We start from the raw sequence: 25,790 nt of genomic DNA on the forward strand, positions 1-25,790 counted from the left end.
CTCAGCAAATACACTTGTCGGCTGTGTGACCGTGGGCAAGTCACTTCACTTCTCTGTGCCTCAGTTCCCTCATCTGTAAAATGGGGATGAAGACTGTGAGCCCCACGTGGGATTCCCCTATGTCTACCCCAGCGCTTAGAACAGTGCTCGGCACATAGTAAGCGCTTAACAAATACCAACATTGTTATTATTATTATTACTATTGAATGAATGAATGAATATTCATCTGGTCCCACCCCCTGGTCTGGTCCCACCCCCTGGTCTGGCGCAGCCACAGCGGAAGTGTCGGGTCCTGCCGGGCCTCGTCCTGGCCTGTCATTCGGTAGCATTTATTGGGCGCTTTCTGTGTGCAGAGCACTGGACTAAGCGCTTGCCCGTCCTGGCCGGTCCTGCAGGCCCCGAGGATGTGGGGGCTTCCCCAAGGCCCGCTGCTCCCCCTGATGCTCCTGCTCCTGCTCCTTCTCCTGCCGGTCCCGGTCCCGGCCCCAGCCCCGCTCCGGGCCTTCGTGGTCCCTCACAGCCACATGGACGTGGGCTGGGTCTACACCGTGCAGGTAAGAGAGCCCTCCCCCCCGCTCCAACCCTCTGCGGACCGCTCGCCCGCACCCCGGGCCTCAGCGGCAGCCCGGCCTGGGGACTCGGAGGTCGTGGATTCCCTACTTAGAAAAGCAGCGTGGCTCGGTGCAAAGAGCCCGGGTTGGGGACTCAGAAGTCGTGGGTTCTAAGCCTGCCTGCCGCCCACCTCCTCGCCGTCCCTCGGTCTCGCCCATCCCGACGTCGACCCCCGGGCCGCGTCCTCCCGCGGTCCCGGAACGGCCTCCCTCCTCACCTCCGCCAAAAAAATTCTCTTCCCCTCTTCAAAACCCTACTTAAAACTCACCTCCTCCAAGAGGCCTTCCCAGACTGAGCTCCTCTTCTCCCTCTACTCGCTGTACCACCCCCCTTCACCTCTCCACAGCTTAACCCTCTTTTCCCCCCTTGCCCTCTGCTCCTCCCCCTCTCCCTTCCCCTCCCCTCGGCACCGTACTCGTCCGCTCGACTGTATATATTTTCATCACCCTATTTATTTTGTTAACGAAATGTACATCGCCTCGATTCTATTTAGTCGCCATCGGTTTTTACGAGATGTTTTTCCCCCCGACGCTATTTATCGCCATCGTTCTCTTCCGTCCGTCTCCCCCCATCAGACCGTGAGCCCGTTAAACGGCAGGGACCGTCTCCATCTGTTGCCGACTTGTTCATTCCAAGCGCTTAGGACAGTGCTCTGCACATAGTAAGCGCTCAATAAATACTATTGAATGAATGAATGCCTCCGCCGCCTGTCAGCTGGGTGACTTTGGGCAAGTCACAACTTCTCTGAGCCCCGTTTCCCCCATCTGTAAAATGAGCCCCACGTGGGACAGCCTGATCCTCTTGTATCCCCCCCCCCCCACCCGCACATAGTGAGCGCTTAACATACACCATCGTGATTGTACTCAAAAGTAGAATGGAACGAAAAAAGCAGTGAGGATTCGAACCCAAGGCGGGGGCGCCAGCCGGGAAAAGGCCCATTCAGAGACAGTGCTGAATAGATCAGAAAAGGGAGGGATATAACAATAATAATGTTGGTAATTTTTAAGCGCTTACTACGGGCAGAGCACTGTTCTAAGCGCTGGGGTAGATACAGGGTGAGCAGGTTGTCCCACGTGAGGCTCAAAGTTAATCCCCATTTTCCAGATGAGGGAACTGAGGCACAGAGAAGTGAAGTGACTTGCCCACAGTCACACAGCTGACGAGCGGCAGAGCCGGGATTCGAACCCATGACCGCTCACTCCCAAGCCCGGGCTCTTTCAACTGAGTCACGCTGCTTTGACCAAGTGCCTGTTCGTCTCCGGAAATGTAGGAGGGGCCCCCTCTCCACTTTAGCTGTGCCTTTATTTACAACATATAGGAGAACTAGCCAATCACCAAAGAACTCCAACAAGTGTGTTTTCTTCAGTGACAAAAGAGACTCTTAGAGCAGGCCTTAGCTGTTTTGGGTAAGAAGCAATCTCCTATCCCTCGGAATTTGCGGATGTGGTATTCATCCCACCTAAAATGGGGGACTTCCTGAAGCAAAAACAGAGTCATTTAGACCAAGAGCTGCCAGCCTCAGAATGCTGCTCCGAAACAATTATTATTATTAGTCGAAAAGAGAATGGAACGAAAAAAGCAGTGAGGATTTGAACCCAAGATGGGGACGCCGGCCAGGAAAAGTCCCACTCAGAGACAGCGCCGGATAGACGAGAAAAGGGAGGACGCTGACCCAGTGGCCTTTCACCTCCGGACAGTTCGGAGTGACACGGCGGCCCCCACGCCCCTCTCCAGTTTGGTCGGGCCTTTATTTTATGAAGGGAAGGGATCAGATTTGTCCCACTTAGATTGACAGTGTCCCTTTTAAATAATGCATGTTCTGATCAACATTACGGCACCACTCTTGAAACTAACACCTCTATTTCTTCCCTCGAGTTTTGGTCTGGTCGCCTTTCAACCCTCATTTTAAGATAATTCTAACTGCTGCTTTTGGGGGGAATTGAATCATTATTTTCTAAATTATTTGAAGCGAGGAAATGTTCTTTCCGAACGAGTTTCAAAATCATAGGCGAGCCAATTATGCAGTCTGGGAAGCTTCCGTGCATCAGGCGCTTCACCTCTCAGACTCAACTGATGCCCCTCCGTCTGTCCGTAAATTAGTATCTTTTTATTTAATCGGACTAATAGCGTTCTCTTCCATTTGTCCCTTTTCGTAGAAGAGTAAATTGCTTGCCGTTTTGTCATCCCCTTCCATCTAGTGCCTCTCCAGGTGAATTTCACCAAAATACAAGAGTGTGTATGTGTGAATGTGACAGGGACAGAGACACACCAACCTCCAGAGGGGTGTATTTGAAATGTAGGGGTAATAATTCATCTATAATAAAGAATAAATCCATCAGTCACTTGAATTCCTTAAATCTGAAGAGAAGGCATTAATAAATTCTTGGGTGTTTATTCTCATCAAAGTTTGATTTGAAGTAGCCTAGCCTAGTGGACCAGCACAGGCCCAAGAGTCAGAGGATCTGGATTCTAAACCTGGCTCTGCCACCTGTTTACTGCGTGACCTTGGCAAGTCACTTAACTTCTGTTCCTCAATTTTCTCCCCTGTAAAACGGGCACTAAATACCTGTTCTAGCTCCTACTTAGACTGTGAGCCCCAGATGGGACAGGGATTGTGTCTCTGACCGGATAATATCGGATCTGTCCCAGCGCTTAGTGCATGGATTAGGACAGAGTAAGCATTTAACAATACCACAGTTATTATTTGAACTCTCGCGATTTTCTGACTATTTGAGAAGAGGAAGCAAACTTTTGAACTGACGGAGGACCTGGGTTCTAACTCCAGCTCCACCACTTGCCTGCTGTGGGACCTTGGGCCAGTCACTTAACTTCTCTGTGGCTCAGTTTCCTCAGTTTACAAAATGGGGATTCAGTCCCTGTCGTCCCTCTTAGACTGTGAGCCCCACGTGGGACCCGATGATCTTGTACCTACCTCAGCGCTTAGTTTAGCGCCTGGCACATAGTAAGCATTTAAGACTGTGAGCCCATCATTGGGCAGGGATTGTCTCCATCTGTTGCCGAATTATACACTCCAAGCGCTTAGTACAGTGCTCTGCACATAGTAAGCGCTCAATAAATACTATTGAAAATACTATTGAATTAATTTCATTCAATAGTATTTATTGAGCACTTACCATGTGCAGAGCACTGTACTAAGCACTTGAAATGTACAAATGGGTAACAGAGACAGTCCCTGCCCTTTGACGGGCTTACGGTCTAATCGGGGGAGAAGGACGGACAAGAACAATGGCAGTGAATAGAATCGAGGGGATGAACATCTCCTTAAAACAATAGCAAATAAATACAATCAAGGTGATGTACATCTCGTTAACAAAATAAATAGGGTAATGAAGATATGTACAGTCCAGCGGACGAGCACGGTGCTGAGGGGGTGGGACGGGAGAGGGGGAGGAGCAGAGGGAAAGGGGGGAGAAGAGGATTTAGCTGCAGAGAGGTGAGGGGGGGTAGAGGGAGCAGAAGGAAAAGGGGAGCTCAGTCTGGGAAGGCCTCTTGGAAGAGGTGAGGTTTTGTGGTTGCTAGCTACAATTCTTTACACCTCATCTCACTAGAGAGGCAAGGACATATTGGGGGGATACAAGTGATCAGGCTGTCCCACCTGGGACTCCCAGTCTTCAGCCCCATTTTAATAATAATGGTGGTATTTGTCAAGCGCTTACTATGTGCAAAGCACTGTTTGCAACATATAGGAGAACCGGCCAATCAATCACTCAAGAATTCAGACCAGTGTGTTTTCTTCAGTGACAGAAGAGGGTCTTGAGGCAGTCCTTATCTCTTTTGGGTAAGAAGCAATCTCCGGTCCCCCAGAATCTGGGGGCTTGGTATACATCCCACCTGAAATGGGGGAGCAGGCCAAAACGGAGTCATTGAGACCAAGTGCTGGAATACTTTGGAACGCTATTCCAAAAGAGGTTCTCATCCCGGCCCGCCACCTTTTAGCCGGGTGACTTTGGGCAAGTCACTTCACTTCTCTGAGCCTCAGTGACCTCATGTGGAAAATGGGGATGGAGACTGTGAGCCTCACGTGGGACAACCTGATTACCCTGTATCGACCCCAGCGCTCAGAACAGTGCTCAGCACATAGGAAGCGCTTAACAAATACCAACATTATTATTATTATCAACTCGTCCCACCTGCGGCTCCCGGGCTTCATCCCCATTTGACCGAAGAGGAAACTGAGGCCCGGAGAAAGGAAGCGGCCTGCCCGAGGTCACCCAGCAGACAGGTGGCAGAGTCAGGATTAGAGCCCACATCCCCTCCCAAGCCCGGGCTCCTGCCACTGCGCCACGCTGCTAGGTACCCAGAGAATAATAATAATAATAATAATGTTGGCATTTTTTAAGCACTTAACTATGTGCAAAGCATTGTTCTAATTGCTGAGGAGGATACAAGGTGATCAGGTTGTCCCACGTGGGGCTCACAGTCTTCATCCCCATTTTACAGATGAGGTAACAGGCACAGAGAAGTGAAGTGACTTGCCCAAAGTCACAAAGCTGACAAGTGGCGTAGCCGGGATTTGAACCCATGATCTCTGACTCCCCAGCCAGGGCTCTTTCCACTGAGCCATGCTGTTTCTAAGAGAAGTGAAGTGACTTGCCCAAGGTCACTCAGCAGACATGTGGTGGAGTCAGGATTAGAACCCAGGACCTCTTACTCCCAGGCTTGAGCTCTTTCCACTATGCCATACTGTTTCTCAATGATTTGGGCAACAGAGTTCACTGTTGTATGTTCACCCCTTCTAGACTGTGAGCAGGGATTGTCTCTCTTTATTGCTGAATTGTACTTTCCCGGTGTTTAGTACAGTGCTCCACACACAGTAAGCGCTCAGTAAATACGACTGAATGAGAGATAGGTGGCTGGGAGGTCAGCAAGGAGGCGGAATAAGATAAGTGCTTGCATTAATGTGGTAGGGTTTGGGCAAAGACGAAGGAGTGGATTTTGATGATGTTGTGAAGGTGGAACTGACAGGATTTAGTGATGGCTTGAATATTCATTCATTCATTCATTCAGTCGTATTTATTGAGCGCTTACTGTGTGCAGAGCACTGGACGAAGCACTTGGAATGTATAATTTGGCAGCAGACAGAGACCGTCCCTTGCCCAGCAGTGGATGGAGCGAGAGAGGAGTCGAGGATAACACCAAGGTCACGGGCTTGTGAGACGGGAAGGATGGTGGGACCGTCTACAGTGATGGGAAAGTGAAGGGGAGGACTGGATTTTGTGGGTAAGATAAAGAGTTCAGATTTAGTCATCTTAAGTTTGAGGTGACGGGAGGACGGCCAAGTAGAGATGTCTTGAAGGCCGGAGGAAATGCGAGCCCGCAGAGAGGGAGAGAGATGAGGGCCGGAACTGGAGATTTGGCTGTCAACAGCGTAGAGGTGACAGTGGAGGCCTTGGGAGCCTATGAGTTTTCCAAGGGAGTGGGTGTAGATGGAGAAAAGGGGACCCATTTCACTAAGGCTTCTGTCGGTTTTGAGGAGGGAGGCCGTTCCAGGCCAGAGGCAGGACGTGGGCCAGGGGTCGGCGGCGAGATGGACGAGATGGAGGCCAAGTGAGGAAGTGAGCGGCGGCAGAGAAGCGGAGTGTACGGCCTGGGATGGGGAAGGAGAGAAGGGAGGTGAGGTCGGAGGGGGCGAGGGGATGGACGGCTTGGAAGCCAACGGTGAGGAGTTCTTGTTTGAGGCGGAGGTGGATGGGCCACCACGGGAGTTTCCTGAGGGGCGGGGAACTAGGGACTGAACGATTTTGTAGAAAAATGATCCGGGCAGCAGAGTGAAGAGGTAGGCTAGGGTGGGGAGAGACAGGAGGCTGGGAAGTCAGCGAGGAAGCTGATAAAGTAATCCAGGCAGGAGAGGATGAGTGATCGGATCGGAGAAGCAGCGTGGCTTAGTGGCAACAGCCCGAGATTGGGAGTCAGAGGTCGTGGGTTCTCATCCCGGCTCCGCCACTTGTCAGCTGGGCGACTGTGGGCGAGTCACTTCACTGTGCCTCAGTTATCGCATCTGGAAAATGGGGATTAAGACTGGGAGCCCCACGTGGGGCAACCTGATCACCTTGTATTCCCCCAGTACTTAGAACAGTGCTTTGCTATAGTAAGCGCTTACCAAATACCATCATTACTATTATTGTTATTATTATTAACGTGGTAGCGGTTTGGATGGAAAGGAAAGGGCGGACTTTAGCCATGTTGTGGAGGTGGGACCGAGAGGATTTAGTGACGGATTGAGTATGTGGGTTCGTTCAGTCGTATTTATGGAGCGCTTACTGTGTGCAGAGCACTGGACTAAGCGCTTGGAATGTACACTTCGGCAACAGATAGAGACGGTCCCTGCCCAACGACGGGCTCACCGTCTAAACGGGGGAGACGGACAGACAGAATGAGAGAGAGGAGTCAAGGATGACGCCAAGGTTACGGGCTTGTCGGACAGGAAGGATGGTGATGCCGTCTACAGTGACAGCAAAGTCACGATGAGGACAGGGTTAGGGTATCTACCCAGCGCTTAGAACAGTGCTTGGCACATGGCGCTTAACGAATGCCGTCATTATGATGATGAGTGAATTTTAAGTTGGAGGGATTTTTTTTCCTGCGACTTTTTACAAGCTGAACTTTATACTTTAAAAGCCCTTTACCATTGTGAAGATCAAGTATTTTAAACCAACACGGCGAGCCTCCTGATTCCAGTCTTAAGAAACTTGTCAACAAGGAAACAATAGTAATAATCATAATGAACTTTGCCTGTCCTTCCCCCTCCGAGGGAGGTATCGAGCTCAAGCCCAAAGGAACCGTTTTGATGCTAATAAGTTATTTAAATTCTGGCAAATGGTGTAATCTCCACAGATAGGCAACTGTTAATTAAGATCTTTATATAACCCAGAGAATGATCTTTCCTCCTCTTCTTTATCTTTGTTCCTCCATCTTCTACCCTTCCATCCCACCCGTAAACGTCCATAGTCTCGTACGCACGGCGTAGTGGATAGAGCTCGGCCCTGGAAGTCAGAAGGTCCTGGGTTCGAATCCCCGCTCTGCCCCTTGTCTGCTGTGGGACCTTGGGCGAGTCGCTCCACTTCTCTGGGCCTCAGTTATCTCATCTGTAAAATGGGGATTGAGACCGTGAGCCCCACGGGGGACAGGGACCGTGTCCAACCTGATTTGCCTGTGTCCTCCCCAGCGCTTAGTACAGTGCCTGGCACATAGTAAGCGCTTAACAAATTTCATAGTAATTATTATCTTCCCAAGTGCTTAGTACAGTGCTCTGTACACAGTAAGTGCTCGATAGATACCAGCGATTGATTGATCTCCCTTCCAAAATGGGAGCTCTCCATGTTTGATTATCATTAAGAATAATAAAATAATAATGATCTTTGTTAAGTACTTACTATGTGCCAGGCATTATGCTAAGCACTGAGGTGGATACAAACAAATCGGGTTGGACACGGTCCCTGTCCCACGTGGGGCTCACAGTCTCCATTCCCGTTTGACAGATGAGGGAACTGAGGCCCAGAGAATTGAAGCGACTTGCCCAAGGTCACACAGCAGACAAATGGCGGCCCCGGGATTAGAACCCACGACCTTCTGACTCCCAGGCCTGTTCTCTGTCCATTAGACTATGTTGTTTCTGCACCGTCTGCTTGTCGCTGCTAGGCTGTGCTTCTGTAAAGTCACGAGGAGCTTGGACTTCACCCCTAAGCTTCCCTGTGAACAGATAATGTAGAACGAATCAGAAACAGCTTTGTGGTGTTCTAATCACAGGCAGGATACGTGTTGGGGGAATTTCAAGGACTCACCTCGTTCCTCTCCTACTCCAGCCCCGGACGCCCACTTCACTCCTCTCATGCTGGCCTTCTCGCCGTCCCTCCTTCTCGTCTATCTCTCCGCCGACCCCTGGCCCCCGTCCTGCCTCTGGCCCGGAACGCCCTCCCTCCTCATATCCGACAGTCAGTTATTCTCTCCCCACCTTCAAAGCCTTATTGAAGGCCCACCTCCTCCAAGAGGCCTTCCCTGACTGAGCCCTCCTCTCCTCTTCTCCCGCTCCCTTCTGCCTCACCCTGACTTACTCCCTTCATTCATCCCCCCTCCCAGTCCCACACCACTCATGTCCACATCTGTCATTTATTTTAATGTCCGTCTCCCCCCAGACTGTAAGCTCATTGTGAGCAGGGACTGTGTCTATTTATTATAGTGTACTCTCCCAGCACTTAGTACAGTCCCCATTCCTCCTCACCATCCCCCATTCTCGCCCGTCCCACCGTCGACCCCTGGCCCACATCCTCCCTCCGTCCCGGAACGCCCTCCCTCCTCACCTCTGCCAAACTCACTCTCTTCCCCTCTTCAGAGCCTTACTGAGAGCTCACCTCCTCCAGGAGGCCTTCCCAGACTGAGCTCCCCCCTTTTCCCTCTGCTCCCCCTCCACCCTCTGCTCCTCCCCCTTCCCCCTTCACCTCCCCTCAGCTAAGCCCCCTTTTCCTCTGCTCCTGCCTCCCTCCCCCTTTTCCCCCCCCAGCACTATGCTCATTTGTATACATTATTTATTACCCTATTTATTTTGGTAACGAGGTGTACATCCCCTCGATTCTATTGATCCTGATAATGTTGTCTTGTTTTTGTTTCATTCTGTTTTGCTCTGCCGTCTGTCTCCCCCGACTAGACCGTGAGGCTGTCATTGGGCAGGGATTGTCTCTCTATGTCATCGGTTCTAATCCCAGTTTTGCCACTTGTCAGCTGTGTGACCTTGGGCAAATCACTTAACTTCTCGATGCCTCAGTTCCCTCATCTGTAAAATGGGGATTAAGACTGTGAGCCTCACGTGGGACAACCTGATGACCCTGTATCTACTCCAGCGCTTAGAACAGTACTCAGCACATAGTAAGCGCTTAAGAAATACCAAAATTATCATCTGTTGCCGAATTGTACATTCCAAGCGCTTGGTACAGTGCTCTGCATACAGTAAGCGCTCATTAAATGCTATTGAATGAATGAATGAATACAGTGCTCTGCACACAGTAAGCGCTCCATAAATACGATTGAATGAATGAATGAAAGGGACAGATCCAAGGACAAAGACGACGCAGAAGGGAGAGGAAGGAGGAGGGGAAGGTAGGGGTTAGTCGAGGAAGGCCATCTTGGAGGAGATGGAGATTTACTAAGGCTTTGTAGTGGGGGAGAGCGGTGGTCCGATGTGGAGAGTGGAGGGGGAGGCGTTCAGCTCAGAGGCTGGATGGGAGCAAGTCCACCTCCTCTAGACCATAAACCCTTTGTGGACAGGGATTGCATCTACCCATTCTCTTGCACTGTATTCTTCCGAGTGCTTAATCTTCATTCATTCTACTGTATGTAGAGCACTGTAGAGCACCAAGCGCGTGGGAGAGGCAATTCAACAATAAACAGACACATTCCCTGCCCACAACAAGCTTACCGTGCTCTGCACACAGTAGCGGCTCAATATTCAGTGCCCCGATGCCATTCATTCAGGCGTGTTTATTGAGCGCTTACTGTTTGCAGAGCACTGTAATAATAATAATAATGATAGCATTTGTGAAGTGCTTACTATATGCAGAAGACCGGTCTAAGCGCTGGGGTAGATACAAGGTAATCAGCTTGTCCCAGGTGGGGCTCACAGTCTTAATCCCCACTTTACAGAGGAGGTAACTGAGGCACAGAGAATAGACTTGCCGAGGGTCACACAGCAAACAAGTGGCGGAGAGGGGATTAGAACCCATGACCTCAGACTCCCAAGCTCGGGCTCTTTCCACTGAGCCACACTGCTTCTCTGCACTGTATTAAGCTCTTGGGAGAGGACAAGATAAGAGGAAACAGACACATTCCCTGCCCACTGGAAGCCCATCAGTGGACAGGGTTTGCCTCTATCTGTTGCCGAATTGTACATTCCAAGCGCTTAGTACAGTGCTCTGCACATAGTAAGCGCTCAATAAATACTATCGAATGAATGAATGGAGGGGGAGACAGTTGTGACAGTTCTGCTGGGCTGGATCCACGAGGAAAAGAGGCCAAGGCTGAAACTCTCTGCCGTCTCGTGATCTATCTGATGATGATGGTATTTGTTAAGCGCTTACTGTGTGCCAAGCACTGTTCTAAACCTGACCTCAGGTCACGGGCCTTACTGATTGGACTTTGTGGCTTTCCCGCTTCCCCTGTAGGAAAGCATGCAGGCTTACGCCGCCAATGTCTACACTTCCGTGGTGGAGGAATTGACCAAAGGAAAACGGCGCAAATTCGTTGCAGTAGAACAAGAGTTTTTTCGGCTGTGGTGGTACGGCGTAGCTACGGATACCCAGAAGCGGCAGGTAATTTTGCTGGATTCTTTTGGAATGTGGTATTAATAATAAATAATAATTACGGCGTTTAGTAAACGCTTACTCCGTGCCAGGCACTGTACCATGTGCTGCGGGGGGCGGATACGAGCGAAGCGGGTTGGACACGGGCCCTGTCCCACGTGGGGCTCACCGTCTCAATCCCCGTTTTCCAGAGGAGGTCACTGAGGGACAGAGAAGTGAAGTGACTTGCTCAGGGTCACACAGCAGACACGAGCCGGGAATAGAGCCTGTGACCTTCTGACTCCCTGGCCCGGCGTCTGTCCACTACAACGTGCTGCTCTGTGGCAGGCACTGTACTCTGCGCTGGACTAGATACAAGCTCATTAGATTGGACACAATCCCTGTCATTCATTCATTCATTCAATAGTATTTATTGAGCGCTTACTATGTGCAGAACACTGTACTAAGCGCTTGGAATGTACAAATCGGCAACAGATAGAGACAGTCCCTGCCCACTGACGGGCTCACGGTCTAATCGGGGGAGACGGACAGACAAGAACAATGGCAATAAATAGAATCAAGGCAATAAATAGAATCAAGAACTTTCTGCCAGAGCAACAATTGTTTTGCTTTGTGGAGGGATAATGGGGGTGTGTTTGTTCTAATTGGAAAGGTCTTGGAATACCTAATTTAAACCAATGGTTCTCATCAAGTAAGTTTTTTGGGTTTTCTTCAGAATGTGGGAGTCAGGTGTTGCTCTTCAGGCCCAGTTTCACCAATCTCCTTGGTCGAGGGGCTTTCCTATATCCCTATTCCAATACATGATTACATCACTTGGGGTTACCTCCAATTTAGGTCACAGCTCAGCTGAAAACCTAAACCTAAAAAAAAAACCCACCAAAAAACCAATAAAAAATGCAGTACATTACTTTCTCACTGCAATGTGGGATTGAAGGTGACCTTCAGAAGTCATCTGGTTCCACCTCCAGGCAGAATAAATGCCTAGAACTATCCAGGAGAAACAGTTGTCATTTTTTTAAAAGATCTGCAAGAATGGGGATTCTTTTCTCTTTTACCATAAAAATAAGTAAAAACACTGTGACAGGCAATGTTTCAGTTTGGGGGGGGGGGGGGGAGAAGGGAGGGTGTCAGGGAAAGAGAGGAAGAGAATAGTCAAATGATAAAAGTTTGACATCATAAACCTGAGCCACAGAACTCTGCCACAAAGACCAGTAATGGTTTCCTAAATTGTTTGCCATTTCACTATATGCACATCCTTAGGCCTAATGAACAAATTCAGTAAATGTTTTCAGAAACATAGGCTTCCTTTAATATTTACATTATGCCATCAAAACATATTACAGCTTCAGTTTATGAACTGACATTTCTTTTGGCTTCCGTTTCTCTAGCACTTTCTTTCCTTCTTTGATTTGCATTTTCACTTGATCTCGTAATTGAGAAAAAAATGCTTGAGATGACTTCAACGCCTTATCTTTTCCTTCATCCTGAAGCAGCGTGGCTCAGTGGAAAGAGCACGGGCTTTGGAGTCAGAGGTCATGGGTTCGAATCCCGGCTCGGCCACTTGTCAGCTGTGTGACTTTGGGCAAGTCACTTAACTTCTCGGTGCCTCAGTTACCTCATCTGTAAAATGGGGATTAAGACTGTGAGCCCCACGTAGGACAACCTGATTCCCCTGTGTCTACCCCAGCCCTTAGAACAGTGCTCGGCACATAATAAGCGCTTAACAAATACCAACATTATTATTATTATTTTCCAGCTTTGGTTAGCTTCTTCAATTGTGCCGAAGCAACATTTTTATTGAATTTCTTGGCCAGCTCTGGTTTTGTCTGTGCCAACAGTTTCTGTCTCCTTTCCTTCTCTTTGAATTCATACGCTTACGGAATTTCTTCTTTCGTCTCTCTCGTTTCTTGTCTGTAGCGTTCTTTTCGGCACTTGATTTTATATCTCCAGCTTTGTTCCAGCTATTGATTTTATATCTCCAGCTTCACTTCTTCGGGAGCCAGGAGTGCCGCATCACTCAGGCTGACCGGTGCTACTTCCTCCATACTTATAGCAGGAAGGTTGGAGACGACTTTAATCTCTGGAACAGGTGGTTTAGGTGTGAAGTGGAAGTTAGAAAGAGCATCCAATTGTAGGAAGAGTGAATCCATCATCTTCTGAATTTCTAAGTGTTAAGGGTTTTCCTCCTCTTCTGTCCCCCAACGGACTCACGGTCTCAATCTACATTTTCCAGAGGAGGGAACCGAGGGACAGAAAAGCGAAGTGACCTGTCTAAGGTCAAGCAGCAGACAAGGGGCAGAGCCGGGGTTAGAAGAATTAGAACCCAGGTCCTGCTGACTCTCGGGCCCGTACTCTTTCCTCTAGGCCACGCTGCTTCTCCGTTTGTTCAGTGTATTAACCAGTGGAACTTCCGGCAGGATTTTGGTGGCCCAGAAAGGGTAGCGTTTTTTCTGAGGAAGTGGACGCAGTCCAGCATGGGTAGGTGGGAACGGTCAAAAAATGAAGGGAGATTTTCAAGTTCCTTTTTATTTTGGCGTGTGAGACCCATTTCTTCTCCACGTCAGGAGTACCGTCCTCCTTGGTTTTGGAAATTCAGCCTAGAACCCGGACCGAAGATATCCCTGGTTTAGACGCTGAATTGAATTGCTTATTTATCAATGAGAAGCAGCATTTTTTAATAGAGCAAGGGCCGGGGAGTCAGAAGTACGAGGGTTCTAATCCCGCCTCCACCATTTGTCTGCTGTGTCACATTGGACGATTGACATAATTTCTCTGGGGCTTACTTACCTCCTCTGTAAAATGGGGTTGAAGACTCTGAACCTGCCTGACTACTTGTTTTGTCTTGTTGTCTGTCTCCCCCTTCTAAAAATAATAAAAATGTTGGTATTTGTTAAGCGCTTACTATGTGCAGAGCACTGTTCTAAGCGTTGGGATAGATAGATACAGGGTAATCAGGTTGTCCCACGTGAGGCTCACAGTCAACCCCCATTTTGCAGATGAGGTAACTCAGACCCAGAGAAGTGAAGTGACCTGCCCAAAGTCACACAGCTAAGTGGCAGAGTCGGGATTAGAACCCATGACCTCTGATTCCCAAGCCCGGGTTCTTTCCACTGAGCCACGCTGCTTCTCAGTAAGTGTCAAACAAGTACCAAAATTATTATTATTATTAAATTACTCATTTATATTAATGTCTGTCTCCCCCTTCTAGACTGTAAACTCATTGTGGGCAGGGACTGTGTCTGTTTATTGTTGTCTGGTACACTCCCAAGCACTTAATACAGTGCCGTGCACACAGTAAGTGCTCAGTAAATACGATGGAATGAATGAAAGAGTTATGGACAGGGAACGTGTCTCCTAATTCTATTGTATGATACTCTCCCAAACTCTTTGCACAGTGCTCTTCACATAGTAACCACTCAATAAATAGCACGGATTAAGTGGATGAGGTGAATGGTGCAGTCTATTATTTAGATAATAAATAATTATTATAATAAATAAAATCATATAATAAATAATTCTGGGTGCATTCAGAAAACAGGCACATTTTCCTGAACTCGATTAGTCATTGATCCCATGTTTTCCCAAAGGGCTATCGCATCAATTTTCTCCTTTTATTTTCCTGTATCCTTGCAACACCCTGTGAGGCAGAGGGAGGCAGGAATTATCATTTCCATTCATTCATTCACTCAATCGTATTTATTGAGCGCTTACTGTGTGCAGAGCACTGTACTGAGCGCTTGGAAACTGAGGTTCAGAGAGGTGAAGTAACCTGCCCAAGGTCACACAGCAGAGCGGGGCCAGAGAGAAGAAGCGTGGCCTAGTGGGTAGAGCCCGGGCCCGGGAGTCAGAAGGATCTGGCGACTAATTAATCCCGGCTCTGCCACTTGTCTGCTGTGTGACCTTGGGTAAGCTCCGTAACCTCTCCGGGTCTCCGTTCCCTCATCTGTAAAATGGGGATGAAGGCTGCGAGCCTCACGTGGGACAAGCTGATCACCCTGTAATAGTGTTGGTATTTGTTAAGCGCTTACTATTAAATATTATTATTTATTAATTTAAATAAATGTATTAATTTATATTATTAGATATTAATACTATTAAATAAATACTATTGAATGAACATACTACTTGCAGAGCACTATCCTAAGTGCTGGGGTAGATAGAGGGTAATCAGGTTGTCCCACGTGGGGGGGGTCACAGTCTTAATCTGCATTTTGCAGATGAGGAAACTGAGGCCCAGAGAAGTGAAGTGACTCGCCCACAGTCACACAGCTGACAAGTGACAGAGCCAGGAATTCGAACCCATAACCTCTGACTCCCAAGCCCGGGCTGTTTTCACTGAGCCATGCTGCTTCTCTATCCACTCCAGAGCTTAGAACAGTGCCTGGCACATAGTAAGCACTTAACAGATGTCATCATTATTATTATTATTATTGTTATTATCACTACTACTACTACAATTAATAATAACCAGGACTAGAACTCAGGTCTCCTAAATGCGGGCTCCCTGTGTTTTCCGCCAAACACGTTGCCGATCACATTTCAGTCCAGGATGGCCTGATAGAGGTTTCTTCTTAGCCTTGCCTTTAAAATGATTTGAAAAATGCGAGGCGGAACTAAATCCGTATCTGAGGGCGGGGATCCTGGCTTCTAACTCTTGCACTCTCCCAAGGCCAGGATTGTTCTGCAAAAGTAAGGGGCTCCATAAATTCAATTTAAGGCAAGTCACTTCACCTCTCTGTGCCTCAGTCGCCTCGTCTGTAAAATGGGAATGGAGACCGTGAGCCCCACGTCGGAAAACCTGATTGCCCGGCTCTGCCACTTGTCAGCTGTGCGACTCTGGGCAAGTCACTTAACTTCTCTTTGCCTCAGTGACTTCATCTGTAAAATGGGGATTAACTGTGAGCCTCACGTGGGACAACCCGATGACCCTGTATCTACCCCAGCGCTTAGAACAGTGCTCTGCACATAGTAAGTGCTTAACAAATACCAACATTATTATTATTATTGTATCTACCCCAGCGATTAGAGCAGTGCTTGGCATGCAGTAAGGCTCAACAGATACCATCGTCATCATTATTATTATTAAGGCGTTGATGATGATTCTGATAATGATACGGATACTCCATTATGAAGACTAAATAATAATAATGCTGGTATTGGTTAAGCGCTTACTATGTGCAAAGCACTGTTCTAAGCGCTGGGGGAGATACAAGGTGATCAGGTTGTCCCACGTGGGGCTCCCAGTCTTCATCCCCATTTTACAGATGAGGGAACTGAGACCCAGAGAAGTGAAGTGACTTGCCCACAGTCACACAGCTGACAAGTGGCAGAGCCAGAATTTGAACCCATGACCTCTGACTCCCAAGCCCGGTCTCTTTCCACTGAGCCATGCTGCTGCTTTAAATGATATCAGTAGCAACCGAAACTCATTAATGTCAATTTATTTTCAGTAGGTAAATGTAAAATTATTTTTTTCTTGCAAGGAATACTACTGTTAAGTGTGGTTTGAGAACAGCAGTGTGGCCTAGTGGGAAGAGCCCGGACCTGGGAGGTAGAGGACCTGAGTCCTAACCCCAGCTCTTCCTCTCTCGTCTGCCGGGTGACATTGGACAGGTCGCTTCTCATCCCTAGGAAGCAACGTGGCTTACTGACAAGAATGCGGGCTTGGGAGTCAGAAGTCGTGGGTTCTGATCCTGACTCTGCCACTCGTCTGCTGGTTGACCTCGGGCAAGCCACTTAACTTCTCTGTGCCTCAGTTCCCTCACCTGTAAAATGGGGATTTAAGACTGTGGGCCCCACGTGGGACAATCTGATTACCTTGTATCTACCCCAGTGCTTAGAACAGTGCTTGGCACATAGTAAGTGCTTAACAAATACCACTATTATTATTATTAATAACATGGGGATTCATTCCCTGTTCTCCATCTTAAACTGTGAGCTCCAGGTGGGGCCTACCTGATGATCTTGTATCTAACCCAGCACTTAGTACACTCCTCGGCGTAGACTGTGAGCCCGTCGCTGGGCAGGAATTATCTCTATCTGTTGTCGATTTATACGTTCCAAGCGCTTAGGACAGTGCTCTGCACATAGTAAGTGCTCAATAAACACGATTGATCGAATGAATGAATGAATTTAGTAAGTGCTTAACAAACCCAAACGGTGCTTAATAAACAGCGCTTAATAAAAACAAACGTTAGGGGTGTTTGTTAAGCGCTTTCTACGTGCCAGGCACTGTACTAAGCGCTGGGGTGGATACAAGCAAATCGAGGTGGAAACAGTCCCCGTTCCACGTGGGCCTCACCATCTCAACCCCCATTTTCCAGATGAGGGAACGTAGACCCAGAGAAGTGAAGTGTCTTGCCTAGCTTGTGCCTACCCCAGCGCTTAGAACAGTACTTGATACATCATAAGTGCTTACCAAATGCTATTATTCATTCATTCATTCGATAGTATTTATTGAGCACTTACTGTGTGTGCAGAGCACTGCACCAAGCGCTTGGAATGTACAATTCGGCAACAGATAGAGACAGTCCCTGCCCGATGAGGGGCTCGCAGTCTAATCGGGGGAGATTAGATAAGATTAGACTCTTATCTTTCTGGCCGTTCATTCTTGGTCTCCTTCGCAGTCTCCTCCTCCCCCTCCCATTCTCTGACTGTTGGGGTTCCCCAAGGCTCAGTTCTCGGCCCTCTTCTGTTCTCCATCTACACTCCCTCGGTGAACTCATCCGCCCTCACGGCTTCAACTATCATCTCTATGCAGAGGACACACAGATCTACATCTCACCCCCCACCCCCGTCCTCTCCCCCTCCCTTCAGGCTCGTATCTCCTCCCGCCTCCAAGACTTCTCTACCTGGATGTCTGCCCGCCACCCAAAACTCAACGTGTCCAAAACTGAGCGCCTCGTCTTCCCTCCCAAACCCGGTCCTCTCCCTGACTTCCCTATCACCGTGGACGGTACGACCATCCTTACCGTCTCTCGGGCCCGCGACCTCTGTGTCATCTTTGATTCGTCTCTCTCGTTCACCCCACACATCCGATCCGTCACCGAGATCTGCCGGTCTCACCTTCATAATATCGCCAAGATCCGCCCTTTCCTCTCCACCCGAACGGCTACCTTACTGCCACGGGCTCTCTTGATATCCCGGCTGGATTATCGTGTCAGCCTCCTCTCCGATCTCCCTTCCTCCCGTCTCTCCCCGCTCCATTCTATTCTTCATTCCGCTGCCCGGCTCATCTTCCCGCAGAAACACTCTGGGCCTGTCACTTCCCTCCTCCAGTGGTTGCCTATCGACCTCCGCACGAAACAAAAACTTCTTACTCTGGGCTTGCGCCCCCCCCCCCCAACCCCCGTTCTCGCCTATCCCGCCATCAATCTCCGGGCACGTCCTCCCACGGTCCTGGAACGCCCTCCCTCCTCACCTCCGCCAAACTAATTCTCTTCCCCTCTTCAAAGCCCTACTTAGAGCTCACCTCCTCCAAGAGGCCTTCCCACACTGAGCTTCCCCTTTTCCCTCTGCTCCCTCTGCTGCCCCTCTATCCCCCCTTCACCTCAGCCCCCCCTTTCCCCCCTTTCCCTCTGCTTCTCCCCCTCTCCCTTCCCCTCCCCTCAGCACTGTGATCGTCCACTCAATTGTATATATTTTTTATTATCCTATTCATTTTGTTAATAAGATGAACATCACCTTGATTCTATTCATTGCTATTGTTTTTGTCCGTCCGTCTCCCCCGATTAGACCGTAAGCCCGTCAGAGGGCAGGGACTGTCTCTATCTGTTGCCGATTTGTACATTCCAAGCGCTTAGTACAGTGCTCTGCACACAGTCAGTGCTCAATAAATACTGTTGAATGAATGAATGAATGAATGAGACATTATTATCATCATTATTATTATTATTTACAAATGCCATAAAAAAAGAAGAGCCTGATACAGTAGTCAACGTAGGATATGGTAAGTCTGGCCAGGCTGCTTCTCTAAATACCAAATAAACGATGCTAACATACTAAATCAAGAATAAATACTATTGATTCAGAAATACAATTCGCTCTGACTTCTTCCTATCCCGCAGGTGTTTCAGTTACTGCAAGAAGGACAGCTGGAATTTCTCATCGGCGGCCAAGTGATGCACGACGAAGCGGTGACGCTGATCGACGACCAGATTTTGCAGTTAACAGGTGCGGTGGCAGGTTTCCTTCGTTGACAACGGCGACGGGGTTCATAATGAGAAGCAGCGTGGCCTAGCGGCTGTAGCCCGGGCCTGGGAGTCACAAAGAGCTGGGTTCTAATCCCGGCTCCACCTTGTGTCTGCTGCGTGACCTCCGGCAGGTCATTTCACTTCTTTGGGCCTCAGTTCCCTCATCTGGAAAATGGAGATTAAGACTGTGAGCTCCAGGTGGGATAGGGACTCTGTCCAACCTGTCTCTATCCCCGGCTCTGCCACTCGTCAGCTGTGTGACTTTGGGCAAGTCACTTAACTTCTCGGTGCCTCAGTGACCTCATCTGTAAAATGGGGATTAAGACTGTGAGCCCCACGTGGGACAACCTGATTGCCCTGTGTCTACCCCAGCGCTTAGAACAGTGCTGGGCACATAGTAAGCGCTTAACAAATACCAACATTATTATTATTATTACAGTGCCTGGCTCATAGTAAGCGCTTAATAGATGCCACCCAAAAAAAATGAATTGCCAATTCTCTCTTTAACCTGTGCTCCGCCGCTTCAAAGCCTTATTGAAGGCCCATCTCCTCCAAGAGGCCTTCCCAGGCTTAACCCCACTTTTCCTCATCCCCCCCCTCCCTACGTCACTCTGACTTGCTCCCTTTCCTCTCCCCACTCCCAGCCCCACAGCACTTATGTCCGTAGTTGTCATTTTATTGATAACAATAATAAAAATTATAGTATTTAAGCGCTTACTATGTGCAAAGCACTGTTCTAAGCGCTGGGGTTGGTACAGGGTAATCGGGTTGTCCCACGTGGGGCTCACAGTCTTCATCCGCATTTTACAGATGAGGTAACTGAGGCCCAGAGAAGTTAAATGACTTGCCCAAAGTCACACAGCTGATAAGTGACAGAGGCGGGATTAGAACCCATGGCCTCTGACTTCCAAGCCCGTGCTCGTCTCGATGTCCGTCTCCCCAGCTTTAGACTGTTAGCTCGTTGTGGGGAGGGACTATGTTTGTTGTATTCTCCTCTCCCAAGCATTTAGTACAGTGCTCTGCACACAGTAGATGCTCAATAAATACAATTGAATGAATGAGTGACAAGGGGCAGGGTCCAACCCGATTAACTTGTATCTAACCCAGCACTTCGAGCAGTGTTTGGCACATAGTAAGCGCTTAAGTACCACGATGATGATAATAATAATGCCCCTAGCTTCCCTGTGGCAAACTTTGCCGTGCAGATCGCTTCCGGGTTGTTTTACGTGTTTTTGACTTTGACAGGCGGATGGCATTCGATTTCCCTGCCGCTTCTCTCCTCCTAAAAAATGTTTCTGTCGGTCCCCCTCCAGGTACATGCTCTAACTTTAAACAGTGATGTTGAAAGTTTGGAAAAGCAGTGCGGCCTGGCGGGTAGAGCACGGGCCTAAAAACGAAGGATCTGGGTTCTAATCCTGGCGCCTTGTCTTCTGCGTGACCTTGAGTAATTCACTTCCCTTCTCCGGGACTCAGTTTCCTCCTCTGTCAAATGAAGACTGCGAGCCCCATGTGGGATAGGGACTCCATCCAACCTGATGAGCTTCTCTTTACCCCAGGGCTTAGTACTCTGCCTGGCATGTAGTAAGCGCTTAGCATATACCATCAAAAAAAAAATAGTCAATTCTCTCTTTAGCCTCTGCCCCTTATTATGGGGGAAAGTGAGGAAAACAAACCTGGAAAAACCAGGGAATCTTGGGAACGATGAGATGATTTATTTATAATAATATCTGTCTCCCCCTCTGGACTGCGAGTTCATTGTAGGGAGGGAATGTGTCCGTTTGTCCGTTACTCTCCCAAGTGCTTAGTACAGTGCCTTTTATTCAGGAAGCTCTCGGTAAATAATAATAATTGTGGTATTTGTTAAGCGCTTACTATGTTCCAAGCTCTCTTCGAAGCCCGGGGGGGTAATCAAGTTGTCACACGTGGGACTCACACTCTGAATCCCCATTTCACAGATGAGGGAACTGAGGCCCAGAGAAGTTAACTGACTTGCCCAAGGTCACGCAGCAGACAGGTGACGGTGGCGGAATTAGAACCCACGTCCTCTGACTCCCAAGCCCGGGCTCTTTCCAATACGACTGACTCAGTGAAGTCCTGCTTCTGGCCTGGAACGCCCACCCTCCTCATATCTGATAGACAAATGACTCTTCCGCCCTTCAAAGCCTATTGAAGGTGCACCTCCTCCAAGGAGTCCTCCCTGACTAAGCCCCCTCTTTCCTCTTCTCCCGCTCCCTTCTGCGTCACCCTGACCTGCTCTCTTTATTCATCCCCCCCTCCCAACCCCACAGAGCTCATGTCCATAGCTGTCATTTCTTTATTTCTATTAATTTCTGTCTCCCCCTCTAGACTGTAACCTCGTTGTGGGCAGGGAATGTGTCTGGTTTTTTTTCTATCATACTCTCCCAAGCGCTTAGTACAGTGCTCTGCACACAGTAAGCACTCAATAAATACAATTTGAATGAATAAACATGAAAAACTAAGGATTGGTTTCCCGGTATCTCCTGGCTTGCCAGATTTCCCTGGCGTTTTGGTTATTCTTACTGTTGATCTTTCGATTAGTTGTCCGGTACAGTGCTCAGCACACGGTAAGCCCTCAGTAAGTACCTTCAATTGATTGATTTGAGTGCCTCCGTGGAGCTTGGTGAGCTGTGGAATTACCAAACCTGATTACTAGCCCAAAGAGTCCCAGTCAATCACAGGATTTTAATGAAGGGTTGTGGACTCTATTATTATTATTATTATGGTATTGGTTAACTATGTGCCAGGCACTGTTCCGAGCACTGAGGTGGATGCGGGGTAATCAGGTTGTACCACTCAGTGTTCACAGTTTTCATCGCCGTTTTCCAGATGAGGTAACTGAGGCCCAGAGAAGTGAAGCAACTTGCCCGAGGCCACACAGCAGACAAGTGGCAGAGCCAGGATAATAATAATAATCGTGGTATTTGGAAGCGCTTACTGGGTGTCAAGCACTGTTCTAAGCACTGGGGCAGCTACAAGGTAATCGGTGTTCCATGTGGGGCTCACAGTCATAATCCCCATTTGACAGATGAGGTAACTGAGGCACAGAGAAGTTAAGTGAGGTGCCCAAAGTCACACAGCTAAGTGGCGGAGCTGAGATTAAAACTCACGACCTCTGACTCCCAAGCCCGGGCTATTTCCACTGAGCCCCGCTGCTTCCCCCATCTGCTGTATTATTTGGTCAGTCGTATTTATTAATAATAATGTCGGCATTTGTTAAGCACTTACTATGTACCAAGCACTGTTCTATGCATTGGGGTAATAATAATAATAATGTTGGTATTTGGTAAGCACTTACTATGTGCAGAGCACTGTTCTAAGTGCTGGGGCAGATACAGGGTAATCAGGTTGTCCCACGTGAGGCTCACGGTCTTCATCCCCATTTTACAGATGAGGTAACTGAGGCCCAGAGAAGTTAAGTGACTTGCCCAGTGTCACACAGATGACAAGTGGCAGAGCTGAGATTCGAACCCATGATCTCTGACTCCCAAGCCCGGGCTCTTTCCACTGAGCCACGCTGCACAGAGCATTGTAGTAAACTCTTGGGAGAGTAAAATATAACAATAAAGAGAGAGATTCCCTGCCCACGATGAGCTTACAGTCTAGAGGTTCGTTCGTTCATTGTCGTTCGTATTTATTGAGTGCTCACTTTGTGCAAGGCACTGTACTATTCCTTCATTCAATAGTATTAATTGAGCGCTTACTATGTGCAGAGCACTGTACTAAGCCCTTGGAATGGACAATTCGGCAGCAGATAGAGACAATCCCCGCCCAGTGACGGGCTCGCGGCCTAAATGGGGATGAAGACTTGGGAGAGTACATTATAACAACAGACCCATATCTTCCCACCACGAGCTCACAGTCTAGAGGGGGAGAGAGACATTAATAGAAATAAATAAATAGATTAAATGACAGATATATGCAGATGTGCTGTGGGGATGGGAGGGAAGATGGAATGAAGGAGCGAGTCAGAGCGGCGCAGAAGGGAGTGGGAGAAGAGGAGAGGAGGGCGCAGTCGGGGAAGGCTTCTTGGAGGAGGTGGGCCTTCGATGAGGTTTTGAGGTGGGGGAGAACAATTGGTCTGATATGAGGATGGAGGGTGTTTTACATTAGTTGATCCATATCCCAAAGTTTTGGATTTCAATCTGAAGTTTCCTTCTCCTCGTCCTCCCTCCCCCAGCTCTTCCCTTCAGTGACTCACCCATTACTGGGAGGGGAATTATATTCATCTTACTGAACTCTCCTAAGCACTCAATTCAGTACTCTGCACACAGTAAATACTCAATTAATGCCACTTACTGATTTTTCCAAGTGCGAGGGGCCGCTGAATACGTCAGAGTGAGTGTATTTATATAGATGCGTATTTATAGAAACATCTCTCCAAAAGATGGTATTGCTTATTCTCTCAACAGACACCGTTCCTGGTAATGTATTCAGGTGTCTGACAAGAAAAGCCCCTCATCCCAAAGAGATCATCACTCCTGACCTGGAATTTCAGATTTTTCTTCCCTCCGTTTACCTCCTCGTCATACTATTGCCTATAATCCATTCATTCATTCAATAGTATTTATTGAGCGCTTACTATGTGCAGAGCACTGTACCGAGCCCTTGGGATGTACAAATCGGCAACAGATAGAGACGGTCCCTGCCCTTCGACGGGCTCACGGTCTAATCGGGGGAGACGGACGGACGAGAACGATGGCGATAGATAGAGTCGAGGGGAAGGACATCTTGTAAAAACCGATGGCGACTGAATAGAATCGAGGCGATGTACATTTCATTAACAAAATAAATAGGGTGATGAAAATATATACAGTCGAACGGACGAGCTCAGTGCTGAGGGGAGCGGAAGGGAGAGGGGGAGGAGCAGAGGGAAAGGGGGGAGAAGAGGGCTTAGCTGAGGAGAGGTGAAGGAGGGGTAGAAGGAGCAGAGGGAAAAGGAGAGCTCAGTGTGGGAAGGCCTCTTGGAGGAGGTGAGCTCTAAGTAGGGCTTTGAAGAGGGGAAGAGAATCAGTTTGTCGGAGGTGAGGAGGGAGGGCGTTCCGGGACCGCGGGAGGACGCGGCCCGGGGGTCGACGGCGGGACGGGCGAGGACGGGGGACGGCGAGGAGGTGGGCGGCGGAGGAGCGGAGCGGGCGGGCTGGGCGGCGGAAAGAGAGAAGGGAGGAGAGGTAGGAAGGGGCGAGGTGACGGACAGCCTCGAAGCCTAGAGGGAGAAGTTTTTGTTTTGTGCGGAGGTTGATAGGCAACCACTGGAGGTTTTTAAGAAGGGGAGTGTTAAGGGCTTACTAGTGTGCCAAGCACTCTTCTAAGCGATGGGGTAGTTACAGACCGATCAGGCCAGATGCAATCTCTGTCCCCCATGGAGCTCACGGGCTTAATCCACATTTCCCAGATGAGGGAACTGAGGCCCAGAGAAGGGAAGTGACTTGCCCAAGGTCGCGCAGCAGGCACGCGGAGGAGCCGAGATGAGAACCCAGGACCTTCTGACTCTCAGGCCCCGGCTCTAGCCATTGGGCGGCGCTGCTCCTCGTATGTGACATGCACAGAAGAAGCCTTGGAAATACACAACTACGTGGCCAGGTTCGCTTAGCTTCAAACATAAAGCAGAATCTCTCTTAAAAAGTGAACGAGGGCTGAGGTATTTTCGGAAAGGAAACGGAGGCGGCCGTGGCTTTTATGCCTGTGCTCCTTTAATGGGTGCTTCCTAAACGGCCAGTACAGGACAACGAGCCCGGTGGGCTTTCAGTAAATATCCTGACTCTCACTCTTTCTCTGTGCTAATAACAATGATGACGTTGGTATTTGTTAAGCGCTTGCTATGTGCCGAGCACCGTTCTAAGCGCTGGGGGAGATACAGGGTCATCGGGTTATCCCACGTGAGGCTCACAGCCTTCATCCCCATTTTACAGATGAGCTCACTGAGGCCCAGAGAAGTGAAGTGACTTGCCCACAGACATACAGCTGCCAAGTGGGGGAGCTGGGATTCGAACCCATGACCTCTGACTCCCAAGTCCGGGCTCTTTCCACAGAGCCACACTGCTTCTTTGCTACTTCTCTCTCCTGTGCCACGGAACTCGCTTTTTTCCCCCTCTTTGCTACCCCCAGTGATCCTGTTAGTTACAGCCGATCCATATTCCCGTGGCTAAGTGGAAAGAGCCCGGGCTGGGGAGTCAGAGGTCATGGGTTCGAATCCCGACTCCGCCACGTGTCTGCTGTATGACCGTGGGCAAATCACTTCTCAGGGCCTCAGTTACCTCATCTGTAAAATGGGGATTAAAAAACGTGAGCCTCACAAGGGACAACCTGATTACCCTATATCTACCCCAGTGCTTAGAACAGTGCTCAGCACATAGTGAGCGCTTAAATACCATCATTATTATTAGTAGCAGTATAGGTGATTTCCCCTGGACCCCTCAACTAGTAGGTGATTCCCAAAACGGTGAGAGTCTGCCGTCCCTTGGATTTTTGGCCTCATTTGGCTCATCGTCTTTAACGGCGAACGGCAAAACCGAAACTAACGGCTCAAATAGCACGGCCTAGCGGAAAGAGCACAGGGCCTGGTAGTCAGAAGGTCATGGGTTCTATTCCTGGCTCTGCCACCTGCCCGCCGTGGGTCCTTGGACCAGTCGGTTAACTGCTCCGGGCCTCAGTTTCC

General features: G+C 49.0%; 1 protein-coding gene across 1 annotated transcript in view; it reads left to right on the top strand.

Annotated features, from left to right (window-relative positions):
- Positions 1-278: 278 nt before the first annotated feature.
- The window catches only part of MAN2B2 (mannosidase alpha class 2B member 2), a 72,960-nt gene continuing 47,448 nt past the window's right edge, over positions 279-25,790 (top strand). The window contains 3 exon segments of the mRNA XM_029063592.2: positions 279-554; positions 10,785-10,931; positions 18,989-19,094. Coding sequence (XP_028919425.1) covers positions 405-554; positions 10,785-10,931; positions 18,989-19,094 — 403 coding nt within the window. The 5' untranslated portion in view covers positions 279-404.

The sequence above is a fragment of the Ornithorhynchus anatinus genome, chromosome 4 (genome assembly GCF_004115215.2).
Source record: "Ornithorhynchus anatinus isolate Pmale09 chromosome 4, mOrnAna1.pri.v4, whole genome shotgun sequence".
Lineage (NCBI taxonomy): Eukaryota > Metazoa > Chordata > Mammalia > Monotremata > Ornithorhynchidae > Ornithorhynchus > Ornithorhynchus anatinus.